The sequence below is a fragment of the Glandiceps talaboti genome, chromosome 3 (genome assembly GCF_964340395.1).
Source record: "Glandiceps talaboti chromosome 3, keGlaTala1.1, whole genome shotgun sequence".
Taxonomy (NCBI): domain Eukaryota; kingdom Metazoa; phylum Hemichordata; class Enteropneusta; family Spengelidae; genus Glandiceps; species Glandiceps talaboti.
The window spans coordinates 20,870,972-20,897,226 of NC_135551.1; the positions used below are offsets into that span (position 1 = coordinate 20,870,972).

The following is a 26,255-nucleotide window of genomic DNA, read 5'->3' on the forward strand; positions in this document are numbered from 1 at the left end:
ATAATGTGTGTGTCATAATCCTGTTTACTGTTGTTGTGCAAATAAAAGGACAGAGGTTACTTCAAAAGACATGGCATTGACAAAAGGAGGCTGCATCTTTCTGAAAAGCTTTGAATTCTACCTTTCAGAAAATGTCAAAATTGAAAATTCTTTCTTCTTTTTTTGGTAGGTAGCTGCAACTCGATTGGCATATTTATCACTGCCTGCTGTAAATGATAACAGACAAAATGTGTCTGTCTACTATAAGGGAAGTGTAATAGAGAGGCCGTTTCGAAGAATGGATAGCCTAAAAGTAAGTTCAGAATATTTTGAAAAATATCTGCCATATATTTATGCAGTGAGATATGCAGATTGATGTTGTCACAGCTCAGAAAGAGAAAGAAATGTATTGGCATCACAGGCCTGCTTTAGGGTAGTTTACATGGAAAACAGGGCTATCCTATACTTTTTTGTCTCTTCTGTTGCCACTTAAAGTTTGATTAAATTTATTTATTCTATGCTATATTGACATTCAGTTGTTTTTTCAGACATAATAGATTAATACACAAGCAGGCTACAGAGACATCAATGTACTCATTATGCATACAAAGTTACTTGTCATAATATTAATAGTCAACTTTTTTTCAGGATGTATTTGATTGGGTATGTAGTGAAGTAGAAGATTTGCCACCAAATTTCTCGCTCAACTGTGGTACTGGGAAGGCAAATTGTGTTGACGGATGTCAACACACTTACAGCTGTACAACCAGTGCAGAGATAATATACATTTGCTCTCTGCCTCTGATGTTGTTTGTCAAAGAGGTGAATATCTACTTTATTCTGCTTGTGTATTTTTACACTGTATTGAAACTTTTATGAAATGTTGGTCAAGACCAAAATATTAATCAAAATGAATACATACTACTCCAATAATAATGTTGGAATATGAGAATCTGTGACTAAAACCCCTATCTGAAGTGTATAGTAACTTAGCAAAGCTTTCCTATTAACTTAGCGATCAAATATAGGAATAATATAGTTTAAAACCCTTATATATATACATGTATATACATAGTGACAGCGAGAGAGAGAGAGAGAGAGAGAGAGAGAGAGAGAGAGAGAGAGAGAGAGAGATTAGACTGACAGACACAGCGAGACAGACAGAGAGAGAGAGACATTGATATTCATCGACAAATGAACATTCAAAAAACTATACGCAAATATGTCTAGCAAATTGACCACACCCATAGTAACAGCCAAATGATTGCATATGTTGCTATGACAAGGTTGGATAGGCAAATGAATTCCTATATCCAGATAAGCAGGTGGGGTAAACAGTTTTTAAAACGGTACAGTTGTGCTACAATGCCATTGGCACTATTTTATATGTGTGGTTATACTGAAGGATACTGTCTTATCAATCTTGCCTTCTTTTTCAGGAGGGAGACGAAGAACATGATGAAACCTTGACAAACTTTGATGAAGTGTTTTTTTCATTGCTGTGAGGTTTAGTTATAAATATGTTTTGAGGTGCAGTTCATGTTTATAGATGACAATACACAATGCCAAATTGATCTGTGCCATTTTCAGTTTTATAGGATTTCTTTCAAAAATGATATTTTCATTATCTCAAATACTACTCGTCAGATTGCATTGATATCTGGTGTGTCGATGCGTAGAGAGGGTACCTTACTCAGATTTGTTAATTTCAAGTCAACACATCTTTCTATTTTTGATGATTTTTTTTTTTTTTTTTTGTAATTTAAAAAAAATTAATATGTTAATGATCATTGTGACCGATGCCATATTGGAAATCAGTCACAAGACTAAGTAATCTGAAACTTTTAAAAAGGACACCATTGACGTCAAACAAGCAATGTAATGTGCTATAGTCTTAAGTAGACTACATTTAATCCATCTTGCAGAAGGGCACAGGTCTATATTACTGACACGACCCTCAACACTGAAGGGGCGACTTGTTCCGTATGCAAGCAGGACTAACAAAATGTGTGCACCACCTGCAAGCAGGTCCATAGACTATTAATTATCAGACGATGTTATGTCTACTACAAGTGGAATGTTGTTGACAAATTATGGACAGTGATTTTGGCAAATTTGTTAGAAAATTGAAATTCAAATTATTATTCAAAATTATTTTAGATCCCTAGTTTATTTCCAGGGTTAAAGCTGTAAGACACTGGAATGATTTAAAGCCAACATCAAAACCCTTTTTTGAGTGTGTGCATTCCCCAGTCATTATTTTTCTGAGATTTTGTGTAATTTTCATAACAATAGATTTTTTGTAAAATGGTGACTATAATAACAATATTTTACCAACTTTCTGTGAAATGTGTTTAATAGTGAGACATATAAACCACTAACCACTTTATTACTTTGCTAAAACAAAACTATATAGTGGTAGAGCTGAACACCAGCACCACTAACCACTTTATTACATCGCTAAAACAAAACTGTATAGTGGTAGAGCTGAACACCAGCACCACTAACCACTTTATTACTTTGCTAAAACAAAACTGTATAGTGAAGAGCTGAACAACAGAACCACTAACCACTTTATTACTTTGCTAAAACAAAACTATATAGTGGTAGAGCTGAACACCAGCACCACTAACCACTTTATTACTTTGCTAAACAAAACTGTATAGTGAAGAGCTGAACAACAGAACCACTAACCACTTTATTACTTTGCTAAAACAAAACTGTATAGTGAAGAGCTGAACAACAGAACCACTAACCACTTTATTACTTTGCTAAAACAAAACTATATAGTGGTAGAGCTGAACACCAGCACCACTAACCACTTTATTACATCGCTAAAACAAAACTGTATAGTGGTAGAGCTGAACACCAGCACCACTAACCACTTTATTACTTTGCTAAAACAAAACTGTATAGTGAAGAGCTGAACAACAGAACCACTAACCACTTTATTACTTTGCTAAAACAAAACTGTATAGTGAAGAGCTGAACAACAGAACCACTAACCACTTTATTACTTTGCTAAAACAAAACTATATAGTGGTAGAGCTGAACACCAGCACCACTAACCACTTTATTACATCGCTAAAACAAAACTGTATAGTGGTAGAGCTGAACACCAGCACCACTAACCACTTTATTACTTTGCTAAAACAAAACTGTATAGTGGTAGAGCTGAACACCAGCACCACTAACCACTTTATTACTTTGCTAAAACAAAACTGTATAGTGAAGAGCTGAACAACAGAACCACTAACCACTTTATTACTTTGCTAAACAAAACTGTATAGTGAAGAGCTGAACAACAGAACCACTAACCACTTTATTACTTTGCTAAAACAAAACTATATAGTGGTAGAGCTGAACACCAGCACCACTAACCACTTTATTACATCGCTAAAACAAAACTGTATAGTGGTAGAGCTGAACACCAGCACCACTAACCACTTTATTACTTTGCTAAAACAAAACTGTATAGTGAAGAGCTGAACAACAGAACCACTAACCACTTTATTACTTTGCTAAAACAAAACTGTATAGTGAAGAGCTGAACAACAGAACCACTAACCACTTTATTACTTTGCTAAAACAAAACTGTATAGTGGAAGAGCTGAACAACAGAACCATTTCTATACATGTTAACAAAATTAAAAAAATATGTAGAGGAGCTATTCTGACCGATGGGTCGCTTGTTCCAATAAATATTATTTTTTTCTTGAAACCTTTCTCCTGTTTATTTAGTAGGAGTGTGATGTTTGTGTGAATAGTATGACTGTGTAAGAAATTATGAATTACATTCAATACTTTAATCTATAAAATTGTTGATATTTTATTGATTAATGTTCTATCACAAAAAATTGAACACATGGCAAGTTCCTAAAATTTAGAATTCTAACAAAAGTTAGGACTGTTTATCACTGTGACAGTGGTTTTCAACTTATAGAAATGTCACATTTCTGTCACACCATATTGACTAAAAATACATTTTGGGTCCACAAATGTAAAAAAACAACCAAAATCAAAACACAATGGCTTAAATGAGTAACATGTGAATTTCTTGCAAAGTCCCTTCAGTATTCAACATTCTTTAGCATGCATGCAAGGAGTTCAATTCCTCCTGACAAGTGTAAGTGTAAAGTCACTCTAAAACAGCAATGATTACTGAACTTCTCAAAGATTTGTTGACAATGGGCTTGTTTATTTTGTAATATGTCACACCTGTCATATTCTAAACATTACAACATGCCATCAATACCAGGAGTTAACTTTAAGTACAGTTCCTTTGCTTCTGCTGCATTTGTGGGTACACTGTTCCAACCGTTCATCTGACATAGATCGTTGGCAATTATTTCAAAGTCTTCATTACCAAAGTTGTCATTGTCACATTGTTGCTGGCAATATGTGAATAGCTCTGAATCTGTATCCACTGTGTGCATATAATCTCTGCAGTTTGGTCGATCTGTAACAAAATAAAGTCTAGTGAATTTCAGTTATTGGTCTATAGAAAATACTGCATACAATACGTTACACTATGCACAAACCAAGTTGAAAAAAAAATATGGAGTATATATGCTACTCGTTCTGTGAGTGCATGTCAATGTCACTGGTTTTGCTATGTTCAAAGTGTGAGTCAAAAAATGTCAATACTTTCCCCATTTTTTCTGTGACATTACTGGCACAGGTAAAATTATGTTATTCTCCAATATTTTTCGTCATTCACCTGGAAAGTTATTGTGACCCAAGGGTTGTCACTACTCACGTAGCAACTTGTAGTGACAAAGGCCCCTAGGTCACTCGTATTTCCTGTGGCTGAACAAAGAAAAATATTGGGAATAACAGCTAATTGACTTGTACTGAGGTGTATTTCCTACTCGCCACAAACAGTTCCATTCTTGTCATTTTGGTTATAGACAATGTCTATGATGAATAAACAAGAAACATAACATGGAAAACTTTTCAACTGGATATCCATATGTATGATGTTAAGATGTTGAAATAAATTACAATACATACCTTGAAGTTCTGGACAGGTAAACAAAATCTCTGGGATTCCTGAAACAACATCTCCTTTTGTCTGCCTTCGTATTCTGTGGTGATTCCACCTTTCAGCAACTTGATTCAGTTCATGTTGCAGCAAACGCAAGTAACAAAATTGAATACACATACTGAGGGAAGAAGCATAGAAACATTTAGTAAGTTTTTGAAAGTTTTCCTTCTTGATGAAATATACTGTTCCAATTTCAAATTTACAAATACAAATCATTAGATTCTTTAAAATTTTGGATAATAGTTGAAAAGTACTTGTTCAGTGAGTTTGCAATGTCTCTTGGATAACTAAGAATCTGGTTTCCATCTTTTAAGATTTTATGGAGCTGTTTTTGATGTTTCTGGTGCATCTCAGAGTAGCTTCACATTTTTCTAATGCCACCATGGTTAAATTTGATCAGTGTCTATGAAATATATTATTAACAATTAATATTCACTTTGAATGTGTAGCATGTTACTTGTGAATATTCAATTATCACCCAATGAATAATGCATTTCTGCTATCTCCCATGATGCAACAGCCCATAGAAAAGACACTATAAATGCACAAGATCAACTTCATGTTTCTCTGAAATCTGAAGCAATTGAAATGTTGGTAAAATAAAATCATGAAATTGCAAATAATTGTAGGTGACATAAGATCATGAAATGACTATCCAGAAACTACAGTTTATGAATATGTGTATGTTTTCTGGAGTGGTGTTTCCCTTTAATATCTTTTGTTCGACACATTAAAACACAGATCAATGTTTGGAGCAATCCTTTCATTCACACAATTTTACGACTGAACACCAAAACCAACATCCCAACAAAATATCAAAATATTCGGCCCATTGATGTTGTAGTTCAAGTAACACACACACACACATACATGCCTAGGTCATAACATAGACAGAGCATGCCTGCAACACTTGTAGAAGCCGATAAGTAATATGATGAATAACTTACACATGTAAGGTATTACCAATGCACAGATTTCCACTGAACACCATATCCTATGTGAAAAAGAATATTATATTTTCAAAGACAGGAAGAACATGGGATCAGGACACTGTTTGCAGTTACACAAAACTTAAAAATACAGGCCTTTGAATGAAGGCCAGTTTGTAGGTGAAAATGGACCAGTGTGCAAATGTTTTGACCTGAAGAGTGTGTGTGTGTGTGTGTGTTTTTGTGTGGACTAGATCTCACAAATAACACCAATGGCGTTGCACAACTGTATTTTGCTGTTGCTATAGGAATGATGTTGCTAGGCATACTTTCAAACAACACCATCATTTTATATTCATGTCAGCCTCATGACACCATAATAGTAGGACAGACAAATACAAATAATACCAAGTGACAATCTCAAAGTTCTGTCTGTAAGTTCACTATGTTAAATGATCTACCAAAATACCACTGATATTATCTTTTTCATACATTGTGAAATTTTGTTCTACAAAAGGTATTACCTTGAAATGATTAATCCACCAGTCTGCACCTTTCATTCGTAATATTCCCCACCATCTTTCAATGCGCTGCAAGAAAAGAAAATAATAAGTTGAAACGTTTAATAATGACGTGTCTATCTCAACATGAAACTTTGTAACCAGGATCACTGATCTTGATAGTTCATTTACTTGCTTGGTTTGACTTGGTTTGGGGAAAAAGCGCTGTATTTTGTGATGGACTAACCATAAACAGTCCATGATCAAAAATATACACCACTCTTTTCATGTAACATTTCAAAATTCAAAGACCAACCCTACAGAGAAATGGTATATTTGTGCTATGGTGGTCTTGCACAATCTTATGTTATCAGTAAAGAAAGTCACTGCTGAGATAAGGGAAGAATTTCTCTGCAGTCAAATACCTAGTAGCTACCCTTTCTGAACTTGGATTGGCAAGTAAAATCCACAACATGGCTTGCTGTTTACATAGTAAATTCTTTGGTCAAAGTCAAAATACATCAGCTGGTATCAGCACATCACCTTGAAAACGCATAGACATTGAAAGTCTACTCCGTGACTAGTCCTATATGCAGATGGTGTACACGATTAGCTAGTCCTAGTTGCAGAAGGGGAAGGAAGGGTTGACTTATTCTGTCTGCAAGCAGGACTACCATGTCACTATCTTCAGTCTGTTGTAGATGAAAATGAACTTCAGTGCTTTGGGAAGTATCTCTGCCAAAATGTTCTCTTACAGATAAAATACAACTGTATAATGTCAGCTAGGACAATAGTAGTAACTTAAAATAGCTAAATACCTGATTAGCAGTTGAACGACCATACCAGTAGCTGTTTTCAGCGAAGGCATCATCACCATTAGCTCTGAGCAATGCCTGGATTGTCATTATAACACCAGTTTCTGTTCCATGATCTGCACGTACTATTCGGGGACAACCTTATTGAAAAGCACAGCAAAATGGAAATGGCTTACTACAGGGGTTTTTGTAATGCATAAAAATATTTTGATAATAACTGAACCTAATTTATTAGTACAATAATACAGGTAAAATAGTTAATACCACACTGGTGTTCCAGGTGAATTGTTCCCACTCAGAGAGAGAGAGAGGGATCTGTGACAAACCTCCTCAAAGACAGTATACAATTTGATTAGACAGTTTGGATGCACATTTCCCAAAAAAGAAAAGAGATATAGGACATCATCTTATTCAGTGACTAATTATGTGGTAACAGGAAAGGGTGAAATAAAAAAACACTTCATTTAAATGTTTAATTGTATGTATATCTGCAGAGACTCTTAAACTTTGATTGACAACTGCACCTTTATGTTTCTTTATGGCATCAACATAAAAAGCAGCAACTTTCTTTGGATCACGGTTGGATGCACATACTTTCAACCATATGACCTTACGAGAAAACCTGAAAAAATGAAGACAAATACGGGCAATAATTGGTGAGAATGCCATGAGCTGAAATGTACAAATCTCCTGATCATAACACACCAGGCTTAGATTGAAATATTGAAATCAATAAGAAGACGGAAATTTGTCATGATTAAACAATTAAAGTGAAACACAAGACTTGGTGTTCCTCTGTACCTTAGTGTATGTATGCCAAGCAAAGGAATGTGCATTTCAAAGCACAGGAATGAGGTTTGGATTTCAGCTTCCGTCACTTTTTAGTTGATTGTGTATTGCAACCTTACATTTGTAATTTTCTAATTTGTCATCCAGGCAAAAATACCTTGTATTACATCATATTAGTTTACATAAAAGTAATGATTAACATGCAGTTGGCAGTAAAATACAATACTGTGTGTATAAACTTGGCTTAGTAGACGGTCCCTCAGTGACACCAACACAGATACACATCACTGGAGTTATATTAAGGCAGTATACTCTGACATATCAAACGGTGCAACTTACCCATCAATGCAGCCATGGATTGCTAAACCATAGGGTACAAGTTTATCGTAGCCATCTGTGGAAGAAATATTGTATGTAAGCTATGTGGGTATTGGTAAGAGAAGAACATCTATTCAAAAACAATGGCCAGATATGCCAAAAGTTTGATTCAGAGAGAGCAAGTCTTCATAGATGACGCAGTTCTGCAGTCCCCCCCCCTCCCTTGAATATTTTACTTCTATATGACTGAATGGATGCCAATTTGGATGTTAGTCCAGAAAACAATGACATGCATATGCACAGGATAGTTTACTGAAAGTTTTGTTGAAATTGGTCAGAGATACAGGTGGACACAGACAAAGATGGACAAACAGACAGATGAACACACAGGACCCAAAGTGGTAGATCCTGTCAACTTTGCCACTGGGGGCCACAAACTGGTGTTAACCAACTAATTTATTTGGACTAGCCTAACTGTAAAATGTAATACTATATTACAATCTTAAAAATACATACCATAGTGCCAGACATAATTTGGTCCTTTACATATGTATTCACGCCGTATCAAGCGATGTAAGTGTCGTTGTTGCACTCCTTCCGGGTCCAAAATCTTTACAATTTGTCGCACGATAGCCCTGAAAGCAGAACATAACATAGGCTTAGCCATCAATCAAAACATTACTAGACTTATTTAACGGAACTGGCTCCCTATTCACACGTGACTTGGCAGAAGGGAAACTGTAGTGTTAAAAAAATGTGAACTTTTCGAACAGCACTGAGCTATATTTGGCAAGACAGCACAGTTGATTTATGAAAGGCAACTTATTTAAATTTGCAGAAACAACATTAGAATAAAACAGACACACAGAAAATTAACATTGTTTTTGTAGGGCTTCTTTTCCTGCCTCATGATTATTCAGCAGATATGAACTGTCAAAAGTTGCATGATGAATCATTCATATCAACTTAATACCCATGAGGCAGTAGCCCAGGAGAAAAGAAGCCCTAAAAAGTAAAACTTCTACTGTCAGTTTTTTGTTGAAAGGTTGTGTAATCTATACGATGTAAACAATACAACAACTCATTAGAATTATACTTTTATGAAATACCTATATTTTCTGGCATAACCTTCACTTTATATTCATTTATATTCGTTATGCTTATTGTAGTGTTAACTTTTCAAGATATCTCAGAAGACTTTCAAGATGATCAACTTGACAAGTTTTCTTGGTGACTGAGTGAGATTAATGAAGCATGAAAACTGACATCGGTAGTATTTCTAATATACAATAACAAGATGCACACGGATGTACTACAGAGCATGCAGGAAGAAGTATTTACCTTGTCACTTTCAAATTATATTTTGTTCTTAGTATGGCAACCATTTCATTTGCACCAACAGTACTGCCAGATCCATTTGTCAATTCCATCTGTAATTTAGCAAATGAATAAGAAAAAGAAGTGCCAATGGCATTGCAGCACAACTGTACAGTTTTTAAAAATGTTTATCCACATTCTGATCTATGTTAGGTATAGGTGTTCATTTGCTGACTATCCAGTTGCCTATACAACCATGTTGTTATCTCTGCAATATATGCGATCATTTGTCTGTTGCCATGGTTGTGAACTTGTTGCTAGGCAAATGTACATACATGTCTTGTACATTTATTCACTTGTCTATTAATCCCTGTTGCTTTCTTTGTGAAATACACCACTGTTTGGCTCTTGCTATTGGCGTGGTCATGGTTACTAGGGATATTTGCATAGATTTTTCAATGTTTACTCACTAGCCTACCAGATGATGTTATGTAATCAATATATACTGCCATTTGGTCGTTGTTCAGTGCGTGGTCAAGATTACTAAATGTTTTAAGAATATCTGCAGAATAACCTTTCTAGAAACATCTCACCATGTTTCATTCTCATTGACCCAGTACTTCTTGAGATACAAATTTTTTGACCAAAATTCACATTTTTACACATAATTTGCATATCACTGATGAGATCATTATATGCTTAATACACCCCTAGATGCACCCCATTAAATTTCAGCCCAATCTGCTGAGTATTTTTGGATTTAAATTTTGACCAACACTCACATTTTTAACCCAAAACGCACATCTCTGATGCAGTCATTTTCATATGCACAATTTTCCAAATAGACACCCAATTTGAAAGTAACATGACCACCAAAAATAAAAGCAATCGGTCCAGCAGTTTTTGACTTTAAGTTGTTCACACACACACACACACACACACACACACACACACACACACACAGTCAGACACTTTGCCATGCCTATAGCACTATTGAACGTTATCTGGTCAGTTGTACTAATGAAACCGTCACTATTGCAACTAGTTATTGGTCTATAAAAATTAACCAACTTTATGTTTAGCAATAATTAAAAGCATTGTAAGTAGTGAAAGGGCTAGGAATAAACTGGCACTTGAAAATATTTAATGCATAGACACCAAACTGTTAAACAGTTCATTTTTCCACTTCATTTTAACATCATTTTTCAACATTACACTGTAAAAAGCATTTGGGGATGAGGCAAGAAATTGTCATTTACAAACCTGAACAGCTGATGCAATGTCCTCAATCTCTGACAATGCCTTGGGTCCTTTTCTAAAAAGGCCAAGCTGGGAAAGGATCCACCTCCTAAAATATGAAAATCTGGAATGAAAAGAGAATGGTATTGGGTAAAGTGACAGCTATTATTCACCTCATTTATATAATAGTCTTTCTATTCCAGATTATGTTTGTGAATTTTTTAATTTGGGTGAGACTTGTTCAAGGAATCATAATCATAATTTATGTACTTGACCATCTACTTAATATTATGTGTCCCTATTGATATTACAACATCAATATACATGTAAACTTGGCTGTTGCTGTCAACATGGTCTTATTGCTAGGTACATGTCTTCATTTTGTGAATTTTCTAACACTATTATTCTGTTTGCAAAATAAATGTGCATATGGTGTGGTTGTTAGGTGGAATCCAAAATTGTGTGATTCCGATAACATGGTCTCAGAAAATAGGATAGGTAGGTCAGAAGGCTTAAACTAGGGTCAGGTTATTGGAAAAACTTAATTTATTTTGGCCTTAGGCATATTACATTTATAAAGCTGGCATCAGAGTCATCATCAGGTTCAGTGTATGACTCAACATCAGATTTAGCATCAAATTAAATAGTGTCAACTTCATTCATACAACAGACAGCTAGTGTTTGGATCTCAAGAGATGCTCCCAATGAACACCTCCCTGACAGATATCAGAATGTCTCTGTTTTTAGAAAAATTTGTTGCAGAAATTGGCCTGAAGTAAATAAAATACATATATTTGAATTCATTGCCAAAAGTTAAGCCGATGTGTGTTTGTTTGTGTACTAACATTTCCATTCCAATAATGTACTCTCCTTAGAAAAACAAAGTTAATTGATTGGCCCGTGACAATTTATTAAGTTGACATTATATTTCCAGACTTTACACTTACACTAAAAACAAGTATAGTTGAAAACATTACTTTGGTACTGCCAGCAACTACAAGAAGGATCAAACACTATCTTACACTGAGCCATTCAATCATTCATTTGTGCATCTATTTGTTAAATAAAAAAATAAACCCTGTTCAATCCCCAAGCAAATTCAATAATGTACTCCTTTTGGTTTAAAAAATGAATAAAGTATATGAGGGGACACACTATTATTGATAGAGGCAAGAAGACATCCACATTGTAACATATCCCAATATACTTAATAAAGTAATGCAATAATAACAATACCTGTAGTTAAATCCATGATTTTTCACCATCAAATAGTGTATCAGCCGTTGCGAGTAACCAAAAGAGAAATATTTCTCTATCAAGGCTTTTTGAACTGGAATGAAATCAATACAATTACAAGTTAGATGAAACAACATGAAACCAAATTTAACAGTCTATTTATATGTGCCTGCACTAAAAATATTATGATTGAGGTGAAAGCTTTGTTATCAACATCCTTATTTCTAACTTGTCCTTAGATTTTTTCTGTACATATGAAGATGTGCAATTCTGAAAGACCTTCAAAGATGATCACGGAATTTATCCACAACGAACGACTGATGTAATGGGTCAATCGCGGCATAGACCCTACACCAACCGTGGTGTAGGGTCTATGATCGCGGGTGTCAAGACGTGTACATCGACAAACATTACGATTATTTTATCTAAAGAAATAAATAAATGTAACTTTCCCGTTTAATGTCAACAACGTAACAACGACAACTTACACTATTCAAGTTCGTTCACCACGATCACATAGCTTGTGAAACAAAATACAACGCACAGTACGTGTATTCACGACAAGTGTTTTTGTAACGCTTTGAGAATGATAAACGTCTAGTCTAGGTCTAAACCTCAAACACAATACACTCACCTTCCGTAATCATACTAATATTAGCAACTTGAACACGTCAGAACTTGTAAATATGCTGATTTGATCATAGATGTACATCTACAAACGCACACACATGTTCTGGATGGTCTGATTCTCGCTGCACTGCCCCCATCATGAATCATTGATCTACAATTTTCCAATTTCGTCGTCAGCATGACGCTGAAGTTTTTTGCATCACCGTCGATTCCGTTGGTGCATCATCATCAATGCTTTCATCATCGATGATGCCACATCACCGTCGTCAATGTACACTGGTAAGTTGCCTCGATGATGTCGCATGATGTCATCGTCGCCCTCGGCCAACGACGATGCATGTTACAAAGTTGCGACTAAAAATAGCCTTTGCAACACCATCGATGGAACCCATCGATGGTGTTGCAAAGGCTATTTTTAGTATTCTTGATTTAGACCGTCGACGAAGACGCAAAGGCATCTTCTGCGCATGTGCGTTTTTCAACATCGGTGGTGTCGCAAATAAGGCATCAACGATGATGTCGCATACTTGGCCAACGATGACGAAAACTTTTGCATGCATGGTGATGTTGATGACGACGACGATGAAGGTCCACATTGGCGTGTGTAGCTAGTTTTATCGTCGACAACAGCCGATGACGACGACGACTTTGATAGGCTTTTTCTATGCAATGTAGCGTTGATGACGATGGTCCCAACCGGCTTTCCATAATATCGTCAATGTACACTGGTAAGTTGCCTCGATGATGTCGCATGATGTCATCGTCGCCCTCGGCCAACGACGATGCATGTTACAAAGTTGCGACTAAAAATAGCCTTTGCAACACCATCGATGGGTTCCATCGATGGTGTTGCAAAGGCTATTTTTAGTATTCTTGATTTAGACCGTCGACGAAGACGCAAAGGCATCTTCTGCGCATGTGCGTTTTTCAACATCGGTGGTGTCGCAAATAAGGCATCAACGATGATGTCGCATACTTGGCCAACGATGACGAAAACTTTTGTATGCATGGTGATGGTGATGACGACGACGATGAAGGTCCACATTGGCGTGTGTAGCTAGTTTTATCGTCGACAACAGCCGATGACGACGACGACTTTGATAGGCTTTTTCTATGCAATGTAGCGTTGTCGACGATGGTCCCAACCGGCTTTCCATAGTACATTGACGATATCCAACACCGGTACTCGGCGATACTTTAATACCATGAAAAACAAACCCATAAAAAACGTAACGCCTTAAGTGTAAATAAACGTTTAGTAAATAAACGATTTTTTCTTGATCTCTAATTAATGTGTGTCTGATATTACGTTTTATTTGTAGCCCTGTTTGAGAAAAATATTTTTAGCGAAACACAAGTAGGAAAACCAAAACTACACCCAAGGGATCATCAAAATATCATAATGATTATGATGACTACATCTCAAAATGACATGCTAAATTTATTTCCCTACACACTATGACAACTTGACATGATAAATACTGAACACTGCCGAGTTCCAGGCATGGGGTTAGAAATGTCAGTCATGAATACAACCCAGATTCTTTGAAAATACAAGCTATGAGTATAAACAGCCGGAAATAAACACGATAAAAGTGTTGCATTTACGTCCTCAACGCTAGCTGTTGACGCTGTTTTGTCCGAGTGCCATTGGTGCAAGCACTTCTTGTTGTCATCGTCGCCCTCGGCCAACGACGATGCATGTTGCAAGGTTGCCAACGACAACAACTTTGTTAAAAGGCATCTTCTGCGCATGTGCATTTTTCAACATCGATGGTGTCGCATATTAGTATTTAGGCCATCGACGATGACGAACTTGTTACAAGGCATCAACGATGATGTCGCATACTTGGCCAACGATGACGAAAACTTTTGTATGCATGGTGATGGTGATGACGACGACGATGAAGGTCCACATTGGCGTGTGTAGCTAGTTTTATCGTCGACAACAGCCGATGACGACGACGACTTTGATAGGCTTTTTCTATGCAATGTAGCGTTGTCGACGATGGTCCCAACCGGCTTTCCATATGATGATGATATGATGATGATGATGATGATGATGATGATGATGATGATGATGGTGATGGTGGTGGTGGTGGTGGTGGTGGTAGTGGTGGCGGTGGTGGTGGTGGTGGTGGTGGTGGTGGTGGTGGTGGTGGTGGTGGTGGTAATGATGATGATGCATACGATGATGATGATGATGGCAAAAAAACGGAAAAGGAGAAGATGTTGACAACGCCGATGGCGATTCAAAATATCATTGGTGGTGGTGTGGAGGGGGGAGGCGCAGCGGCAGTGCTGGTTTTAGCCATAGTGGCGGTGGCGATAGCAAAGGTGTTGCCGATACCGCACTGTTACGACATCAACAGCAACGTTTACAATTAAGACTGGCGACGATTATGAAATGACGACCAATCATTCATGAAAAAATAGAACACACACATTACTAGTAAAGGCGACTGGGGACAGTAAACCAGTCAGTATAATAAACTCACCCTTACCTTTCGAAGACTTATACTGGCGCCGGCACGGTTTAGTGTTTTCACGGTTTGTGTATGTCCATCCTTGGCTGCTAGGAAGAGCGGCGTCGAACCACCCTGCAAGAAAGGTTTACGATTTGAAATATCATCACTTTGTTGTTTTCTTGTTTGACTATTCAAACAACACTACTTGAGAATATGAGTAACATATTAGTAATACTTTAGTTGTATTGAAATAATAGCCTATCACAGTAAGTATTAGGCAAGGGTTATTGATTCGGAGCCCCCCCCCCCCTTCTGCCACAAGCATATGTCACTTTGACTGTTTCCCCACCCAGAATACCCCACCCCAGCTGTATTCGGTACAATAGGAGTAGTGTATGCCAGACTTTAATAACTGTCTGATCTACGTACGTAACTTTAATTTAGTTAGAGATGTTGCGTGATGCAGGGTTGCATTGGTGAAACTAAGTACATTAAATACGATATGAAACGAAGCAAATAGTAATATAAGTTAAGTTTCTAAATACAATGTACATACGATATTCAAATACCGCAATCATTTCCGAAAAAAAAGTGTGTGTTGCTATAGTTACCTTGGTTGTACAGTTAATGTCTTTCATGAGTTTCATCAAAATCTCTACAATTTCAGTGAGACCTTCTTCGGCTGCGTAATGCAATGGTGTCCACCCATCCTAAGATAAAAAAAAGCAAAAATATTCGTGACACTAATTGTTTTAGAAGAGATGCGTAAATGCTTAAAAGTCGGCAACGAAAGAGGCTCCCAAATCGTACTTCAAGTGGGAGTCACGATAGAGAAAATTTGAAATGACTGTGTGAAAAAGAAAAATGTCTGTCGAGTCCGTTTTGACTTCGGCCACCTATACTTTAAACAGGGCGATACTTGAATACCATCAATAATGAGTACTTTAACACGATTGATTGGTGCAAGTAAGTAAATACAGCCTTAATGTATACCATGTTTCAATTCAACCCCCCCTCCCCTTTATTAAAGCTTCATCCGGGATATTTGTTCTCCAGTAAAATAGGCTGGCCTACCGTTAATCGTTAAAGTGGTACCGGGTGCCGCCAATGCTGGGAATAAAATGCTATTTCGTCAACTTTGGATTCTGGGCAGTAATTTCGTGAAACATCGAAACATCGAACAGAACTTTCTTCATTGTAATCATTAATTTTTCAGTGGAGGTCCTTGCTTTGAACACGCATTGCCCAAGGGAGTCAGTAGCCTTGCATACGTAAGACTAATAAGAACAGAACACAAACCATGGCTATAACTAATAAGGGCTCATTACCTTCAACTAATACATGTAAAAGACAGAGTAATCAAAACTAACAAAATATTTCTACACTTCGCGAAAAAACACCGGTACGTTTGATTGCTTGTGGTAACCAGGAATAATACAAGACCGTGATGTAAGTAGTGTTAATACTTATCAAAGTATAAACACTACATGAGCCCCGGGTCCCAAAACTCTGTTCACTTTTAGAATGCTACAAATTCTAATAATGTTACTGTTACATTAAAACTTCCACAGATGTAAACAAACTGATAAAAACATTGTGTGAAGCTTCATCACAGGCATTTACTGTTGTCGTTGTATCAATTTTATTTTTATTTTACCTAATTTTGATTTTCCTGGCTCACTTCAATCAATCAAACGTACTCCCTGATATGTTAGGTTCCGCAGGTTGTATTTTCAACAGACAACATGCAAAAATAAGGTCGATGGTTCGTGTTGTCATGGTAATGTTTTGTTGGGTAGATAGAACTTATAAACATCCCTTTGTGCTAATTTGATTGAAATGTGATATACTGATTATCTATTAAAATTTTTAAAACGCGACGCATAATGTCAAAAGCAAGTTTCGGATTACATGTTACGGATATATGTACTATCTCACCTTTGTCCTGCCTTCAACATCCGCTTTATTCTTAATCAGAAATTTCACCAGTTCAGGATAACCTTTCTTAGCAGCCTGGTGTAATGCTGTAGCCTCGAACTAGGGAAATAATTGAACGGAACATAGAAACTTAATTTTGCTATGAATAAGTGCACATTATACATTGCTTGGTTCCTGGCAACATACATACATACATACATACATACATACATACATACATACATATACATACATACATACGTACGTACGTACGTACATGCGTACATGCGTACACGCGTACATGCATACATGCATGCATACATACATGCATACATGCATACATACATACATACATACATACATGTACATACATACATACATACATACATACATACATACATACATACATACATGCATGCATGCATGCATGCATGCATGCATACATACATACATACATACATACATACATACATACATACATACATACATACATACACACATACATACATACATACATACATACATACATACATACACACACACACACACACTTACATACATACATACATACATACACACACACACACACACACACATACATACATACATACATACATACATACATACATACATACATACATACATACATACATACATACATACATACATACATGTTGCATTTGGATAAAAAAAAAACCTAAGTATCGAAAAGTTCTTCTCTCAGTGATTGTTTAATACACTGAATTTCGCGAAATATGTCAACGTGGGGACATTACTGTCTGTTTTGAAAAAAATATATTTCTTGATTTGAAAAAAAAAGTGAATAAAATAATGCGGGTGCAGATGAATTGAAGGCGTTGTCACATTGTTAAAAAGCTTAGATACTATCCTGTATAGGGTATAGTATATGGTAGTATATAGTCACAGTGGTCCAAAAGTTTACTGACCACAGATTTCCGGCTTTGAGTAGAATTCAATATCATTAACTACCTATAGCTACGTATACACCTTAGGCAAGGTAATAGTGATACAGATAGGAACTATGTTATTAAATAGGCATGTGAGTTGTTGTATCATCATATTTATAACATAACATCTTCTCAGATATCACCAATTCGTAATGTCTGCTAAGAAATTGACATGATTATAGAAACAATGTACATCTATCCAAACATGACACATTCATTGCATGTTGTTCACAAACGTTGTTTTTTGATAAAGTCGCTGTTGACGACAATGGTGATTATTATTATTATGATGATGATATGCAACATTTTATACTTAAAAATATTTTCAGAATGACGCTATACATGCCAACTGAATATTTCATGACGCAAATCCTGTTTGGAGCCATCCGTATATTCTGTGTCAACCAACACTTATTTTTAAAGTAAAGTATGCTACGGAGTGTTTCCATGGAAACATGCCCCGTCTCACTAAAATGCTCATTCTAAATGTCATCACTTTAATACTTGATATAGTGTTGACTTATCATTCTGCCGTACCGGTTATAAATCTTTTAAAGACGTTGATCCCTGCCTGAAGTAAACAAGATCTCCTGACCCCAATCTGCAAAAAGATTGATTTGTTTATTTCGTAATTTGTTTTTCGGGGAAGCGCCTATATCAGATTCTGACCTTTTATTTCTATATCAATCACAGGGCGAGGACGAATAATCGATTTCAACTTCAACTCTGGTAAACAACAGAAACTGTTCACATTTTTGAGTTTAGTCTTTCCAACTTCTTGTTTATCTGCTTTCAAAATTGTGAGTGTATTTTTACACATCAACCGCTAATTTCGTACAGACATACAGATTTCTTATGATAGATATGCAAAACAAGCATATTACTCATCATTAACAGTCTCACTGTAAGGCATTTAATTCTGGTAGCTAAATAACAAATTGAATATTCTTCGATCAGTTCATTTCTCTCAGTCGTGTTTGTTATTGTTATCTGTCCAATCATATGTACATTAACCAAAACATCGATCAGATTGAGATCACGTGATAATATCATCGCTGCATTGACGTCATAAATATATGATGACGAGGCGAGATAGCGTCATTGTTTATGGAAGGTTCATCAGAATCGTCCGAGTGCAGTGGGTTCTAAGAAATTCGTCGTTGAAGTCATCAATTTAAAAGGTTTTCCATGCTCGCATCAAAATAAATCTATTTACCCTAAAGTTGTCATCTGTCACCTACAGTAGATAGATTGTGCTCAACGCTTTCGTTCTGCCACCCTTTTCAACAGTTTACACATTTACTTGCTAAGAAAGCTTCCACTCATTTGTTCTTCAGAAACCGTCCCGGTAAATTATACACGTATTACTCCTGCGACTCGTCAATTAACGAAAATCATACATATCTTGTAAGAACTCCAGTCGTTCAATGTGGTCTGTGATTATCACTTACAGCAACAGCTGATGAGCAAACTATGGACGGATAGATAGATACACAGACTCATACACTGGCAGTGACAGACAGACAGACAGACAGACAGACAGACAGACAGACAGACATACATACATACATACATACATACATACATACATACATACATACATACATACAATACATACATACATACATACATACATACATACATACATACATACATACATACATACATGCACCAGTAAAGTATGGCGATTGACCAGAACTCTCCGCGTTTAAATGTATAAGCCCGTCCCTAATAACTTCTTGCCACTTGGTGTACGTAACTATGGCAATGGATGCTAGTGAATTTAAGTTACAGATTATGCCCATCACTGGAAGCACTTGTAACTGTGTAGACTTTGTAATTGTATATATTTTCCATGTAACTATTCGCTTTCAGGTTAACGTTGTGTGTGGCACATGGTGTATTCTCATTCTTTGTTTTGTATGTAATTGTGTTAAGTGTTTTGTCCTACTAAGTTTGGGCAAATTTGTTCACGTTGTACATTTAATTTTGAATTCGAGTGATCGGAATATTTACCTTTTTGGCTAAAATTATTTAGACTAAAAACAATGTGAATAATATCAAACGTTTCTATAGTTGAACCAGACTCATTATCGATAATATACTAAAGCAGACCGTGGCTGACCTTTACGTTTACTTTGTTAGAGGACTTGGGTAATTTTGTAATAGCACTCGACCTTCAACTCGATGTACTATCTTCTTCTGCTTTGTTGTAAACAAGACTATAATTCCACCCTTTTATTGACTACTTGCACTTAAAATGGATTATAACATGATCAATACTAACACGTACAATATCTCAAATGGAATATAGAGTCGGGAGATTTGATGGATGGCTTTTATATCATTCCGTATTCCCTTTCCCCATTTGCCTTTTTTATTGATATGCGCGGCCAAATTCACAGGCTGAACAAAATGGAATTTTCTATATGAAAGAAGGAAGAGATGCAGATTTTTAAATATAATGGGTATCAATTTAACATCAAATGGTTTACGTCTGTTTGCTTTCAGGAGGCAAGTTTATTTTTTTGTAACAAAACATGTTCTATTATTTTAATTTCATTTTTTTAAATGTACAATCTTTCATTTCTTTATAACATATAGTGGCAAAGTGAGTTTTTGTATGTGAGAGGATGATACTATAAGGCCTAAGAACAAACATTGTGTGGTTCTGATTACGCTCAATTTTAGAATAAGTAGGGTAGGTAGATTTTTTATTTTATGTTATTGGATTTTTTCTGTGTCTGTGTGAGTGTCTAGTTCCGGTTTTCCATTGTTTTCCAAAAGGTGTCTGTGTTGTTTATTTCTTCCTATCAGATGTACAGCCGTTACAGATTTAAAAAACGACAGTTTTTGTCTTTTTTAAATTAATGTTTAAGTTTCCACATCCACTATTTCTAGTGACACTTTACAATTTTTTGCGATTTTATTACTTTTTCTGAATATGTTAAAAAAAAAGGTTTAGGGCCGGCAGTGAAAAGCTAGGTGGGGTCGGATAACCGGAACCAAACAATTATTTTAGGCCTGATTATATATCTATTCCAAAAGCCTTTTTCCATTCTGTTTATTCGCCATGTTTTTTCCGTCCTTCCATTAGTGTTTTGTTGTTGTTGTGATTTGTCTTGTTTTGTCTTGTCATTCATAGTCTCGTTTCGTCTCGTCTCATCTCGTTACTTTTGTTTTGTTTTGTTTTGTTTTGTTTTCTATTCTTATTATTTTCTTTTTGTTTCACTTTACAAACTAAAGAAGTGCGACGCGCACACACGGAAAGAGAAGCAAACCCATATACATAAACGGTCTGAGTGAAAGATATCATTCCCCACAATCATCGAAGGTACCATCATTTTATGACATGTGAGAAAGATGTAGCTATCTATCTTTATTAATACTACAGTGAATGTTTGACCGTCACAGTTACATAAGTTAACAAGTAACACAATACTTACCCTAGCTTCATTTCTGTAATTGATGTTACATTTACTTTTGCCAACTAGTCGTTTAGCTTCTTTGAACTGCCCAGCATCCACTGCATTCCACAGCTGTTTACTCTTGTCATCTGACTGTTAGAATTAAAATATAGATCATTCGACATATTAGTTACATACGTCTTACACCATGCATTGCTGATGTATGGATGTGAAAACTTTCTCTCAAATCTGAACGAGCTGCAACTGGAATATGTGTTTAAAAATGTTATTTTAGGTACAATAACTTACTCGTAAAATCGCGTACCCTGAACGTCATTGCATCACATGTGGGTAAGCATATTTTTGTAGCTGAATAAACAATAATTCAAAGCAAAATTCTTAGTTTTTGCTTTGTTTGTTCTCTTTCAGTTTTTTGGGGGAGGCGCCAACACACACAATATCAGCGCCCTCGACGGCGTTCATGATTTCAACCAGTGTTTGAATAATTGTATGTAATTATCAGTGGCTCACATCGACCACTACCACGTACGATGTCTAATCATAGGTACTTTAATTTTTCTTACCAAATTTTCAGTGAATATATTGTGGTTTTCTGATCGAAATTGATACTTCAGTTACAACAAGTGCAGTTGTAACATAGTGACAAAAGCTGTTACTCAAAAATTAACGTGTCACCATTCCACCTATGGGTAACACTGACCACTAATCAACAGATACAATGTATTTTTGGTGAATAATTTTGGTGAATATATCATTGGTTACTTCATGAAAAAAATTATCCAGTTACAGCTATTATTACAGGTTTAAATATTGTAGTATAAACTACTTGGTTTCACAATGGCGGTCACATAAATTCCAATAAATGGATCCTGATATTGTAATTTGTTTCTTTTCAGTTCTTTTCAATGACGTCATTGTTGGTATGAGGAATAAACCATCTGATTTTTAATAACATTTAATAATCACAGCCCATGACTACATATCAGTTAGGTGTGCCAGTTCGCTTTTGTTCGTTCCAGCTACAATATCGATCAACAAAGAATGAATGTAAATTTGAGCACAGCGGATTTCAAATTACCGTTGATTGGCTCTGATACAAATACACAGACATAAATAGGAAACTACACATGCTACACTTTAAGAGCAACTGTTACATCAGAATTTAGTTGAGTTTAAATGAAGTAAGCAACCAACGTACTGCAGAAAGACCCAGACGCGCGGGCGCCAATGTGTTGATGTCTTAATTTGATGTCTGCATGGTGGCACGTCAGTTAATTTATTTTAGACAAAAGGTTGCAAGAACTGTATTTATGGTTGTACCAAACAGATCCACTGAACGGTATTCCGAAATTCACTGTAACACAGTTTCTGCCTTAACTCATTAACAGAACTATATAGCCACAGAACAGAGAATACATACTACAAGCATAAGCAGATGACATAGATACACACTACGTGCATGAAAGCAACGGGAGATGATGCTAAACTCATATACTTCAGATGTTTACTGTTGGATCTATATTTCAAGTTGTGTGAAGTGTTCAGATTCCACGCTCCTTCAGCACGTGTTTATATTAATTTCAAAATGATAACGTGTATGTTGGAGAGAACACCGGCAATATGTCCACTGGAGTTTGCTTAAAGAGGTGAGGATAAATCATTGGATACCATAGTAATTAAAGCGCAGCAGTTATCCACCTCATCAGACACGCATCTCTCGATCGATGTCCCACGCGACGAAAATCTAGCCTGTAACTAAGGACAAAGCTTTGTTCACATGATTTATAAAAGACTTTTGCTACAAATACATTTCGATGCCGTTCGTTGATTTAAAGATAAGCAAAACTCAATGTGGAGATCGGAATATGTACTGATAGACTGTTATATATATGTTAAAGTCGAGATTTTCATTATTAATTTCTGATGTTTTTGGTGTCGACCTGCGAATAAAAAGACTGAAATCTCACGTGACTACGAAATCTCGTGTAATTGCGTGATGGTTTTAATAAGAATCAGGAAGCTGTGATTCTGATTAAAACGATGGTACGCAATCACACGAAATTTCGCAGTCACACGAGATATCACAGTCACACTAAATTTCAGTTTTTTGTTCCCAAATTCATAAAAATAACATCACAAATAAACCAACCAATCAATCAATCAATCAATCAATCAATCACAATCACGACTTTACCAGTTTAACAGACTGAGTACAAGCTTACATAGTCATCGCGACGGAGTGTTTCGCGTTTGTCAACAAACAGAACCACAGTACCAGGACATACATAACAGAGGATAGCTGAACTGTAAACAAATTGAGACCTTCGTGTTTGGTTGTCACGCAAACAAACGATGAAGTAGACGAGAGGAATAAGTGATGATGATGACTTATCGATTGCCGTGTGACCTCCTGTCAAAATACCATGTACTTGTCTTAAGTGTTAACATTTCTTGATTTATGAAATAATGTAAATAGTTCACTTTAAAAAAAATACCATGCATTGTAGTATTTATTCAAAGGGGCGTGGCGTTCCGCAAGACGTCACGTGGTTTGCGATCAGTTGAAAATTACTGTCGCCACATGTATCTGAAGAGCTGATAATTAGCCACACATTTTCATGAATCATTTGCAAAATTCACTCGCAGCATGAAAAAAGCGAAATAAGTTGACTTAAGTGTAGAGTAAAGGTATCCTTATTTGTTTATTTACGACTAAATTACGACAAATATACATCGACTTGCTGTGTGACGTTTGGTGCCATTTACTGCAAACTTACGTGGCTTATCTGCACCGTTTATGGGCACTTAAGCCTTGACTGAAACGAAATTAAATACACCAATACTTTTACTTAATTCCGATGAATTTGCCAACATAAGCCGTGACTGAAACAAAATTAAATGCAACAATATTTTTACTTAATTTGAATGTATTTGTCATCATTACACCAAAATTACTTTTCATTATTTTCAGCATTAAGCGACAATGTGTACTGTTTATGACACAAAACATTCCCCAGTCAAAACTATTATTATCGTAGAGAGTTTCAACTCTTTGTGGAATTTCCTCTTAAACAGCAGGCAATAGCTGCAACTGGTACCTTTTTTTTATCACGTAATCAAAAACATATTCATTAAAAATAATCAATTACTTATACCAAAAAAAGAGAAAAACGAAGACATTGCACATGTTAATATAGTAGTCAATATTATTATTATCAGTAAGTAGTATAGTGGCACGTTTAAATTTAAATCTTGAGCAAAAGCTTGGTTTTGAATATGTCACAATGTTAAAATTGTACTAGTTGTAGCTGTTGTATCATTTGTCGATCAGACAACCACAAAATATTCACTGAAAACTGTTGATGCCATGAATTAGGCATCGTGATCGTATTCATAAGTAATACACTGGTAGTAACAGGTTGAAATCGTAATCAACGTCGAGGGCGCTTTTTTAGGGGGCGGACCCAATACTCATTTTTATTCATTATACGATATAGTGTATATACATCTGCACAAAAATGCGTTCACCCACTAGTGATGCAGTACTGCTCAGGATGTACTACATTACGAGTAAGTTTTTCGTATCTAACGAAAGTGGAATTGCGAGGAGATTAAAACTGTATCGTGTACGTTAATAACTGTAAGGGTAGTACACATCAAATATATGCATGATAAAAATCATTACTGAGCTCTCCCCATCCACCCACCCATCTACCCACCCTCTACACACAAATACATACCTCATGGCACAAGCTTAACTTGAGCTTTGCGAATACCGCGTTTGATTCACTTTTTCATCAAATCTAGCCTGGACAAGAATTTTTGAATTATTCTTATTCTTCAACGAATTGATCGTAAATTTGTGGAGAAATTAATAATTAATGGAATAATAAATAATTAATGTTGGCATGGTTGTAAAGGTGTTAACAGAGTACACGTTAGTCCAGTAAATATATAGAGAAATAGACACAAATCCACTATTTGTACTAATTTGAACAGAAGTGTTTATCGGTACTTCTATAGAGTCTCCATGAATATCCCTAAGTTACAGACGAAAATCGAAAGACACTTACAGCTTACATTTTGATTTTTTAAAATAAATTTTCGCAGATACACGTTTTCTCAAAAAATATTCACAAAAGCCTCACCATCGCCAAAGTGTAATGATTCAACTCAATTCACTTGTAGAGATAGTCTGGATGCCAACGTGGTCTCTGAGGGGAGATTCAAATCATAACGAATACCGTACAGGAACTCTAGACTATTGTAGAGAATACAACCAAACAGTAATGTTCGTCTCGTTCAATTTTATACTAAATTGTTTCATTTTTTTTATCAGATTAGAATAAACAATTTCCGTTTTGATGAGAGGCTAATATTTCATCAGATCAATTCCTATCAGAACCAAACAGTGCTTTCCTCTCTGACAACCAACACACATATTTAATGTCAGAATGTAGACAAGGATCTGTTCCGATTAACGACATCAGTCGCATTTTTTGAAACTCTATTTAGTCGTCTATTGTGAACTTAAATATCTGATAGTACCATATTTTGACTTCAAAACATAGCTTAGAATGTTCACAATACCTCACCGTTGTTATGGAAATACGTATCTGATTCTTTTGTTTCCAATGATAAGTGTAGCTAAAGTAGATTCAAAACTGTTTGATAG

The 26,255-nt window shown here is 35.9% G+C and overlaps 2 protein-coding genes across 4 annotated transcripts in view; both read right to left on the bottom strand.

Moving 5' to 3' along the window:
• The window catches only part of LOC144453981 (uncharacterized), a 93,148-nt gene that overhangs the window by 21,581 nt on the left and 45,312 nt on the right, over positions 1-26,255 (bottom strand). For 2 of the 3 annotated variants that reach the window (XM_078145361.1, XM_078145360.1), the window contains 4 exons: positions 21,599-21,712; positions 17,206-17,304; positions 15,879-15,977; positions 15,298-15,399 (listed from right to left, as the gene is read on the bottom strand). In XM_078145361.1, the coding sequence (XP_078001487.1) occupies positions 15,298-15,399; positions 15,879-15,977; positions 17,206-17,304; positions 21,599-21,712 (414 nt within the window). The remainder of the gene's footprint in view (positions 1-15,297; positions 15,400-15,878; positions 15,978-17,205; positions 17,305-21,598; positions 21,713-26,255) is intronic. The other variant, XM_078145358.1, reaches the window with a different exon arrangement.
• Positions 3,807-13,166, bottom strand: LOC144432732 (uncharacterized). Its single transcript, XM_078121002.1, has 12 exons — positions 12,804-13,166; positions 12,170-12,263; positions 10,958-11,057; positions 9,719-9,807; positions 8,894-9,012; positions 8,399-8,453; positions 7,795-7,892; positions 7,274-7,410; positions 6,480-6,545; positions 5,974-6,020; positions 4,993-5,144; positions 3,807-4,438 (listed from the first exon to the last, which is right to left on the bottom strand). The coding sequence occupies exons 1-12, from the start codon at positions 12,814-12,816 to the stop codon at positions 4,215-4,217; spliced, it is 1,194 nt and encodes a 397-aa protein (XP_077977128.1). The 5' UTR covers positions 12,817-13,166; the 3' UTR covers positions 3,807-4,214.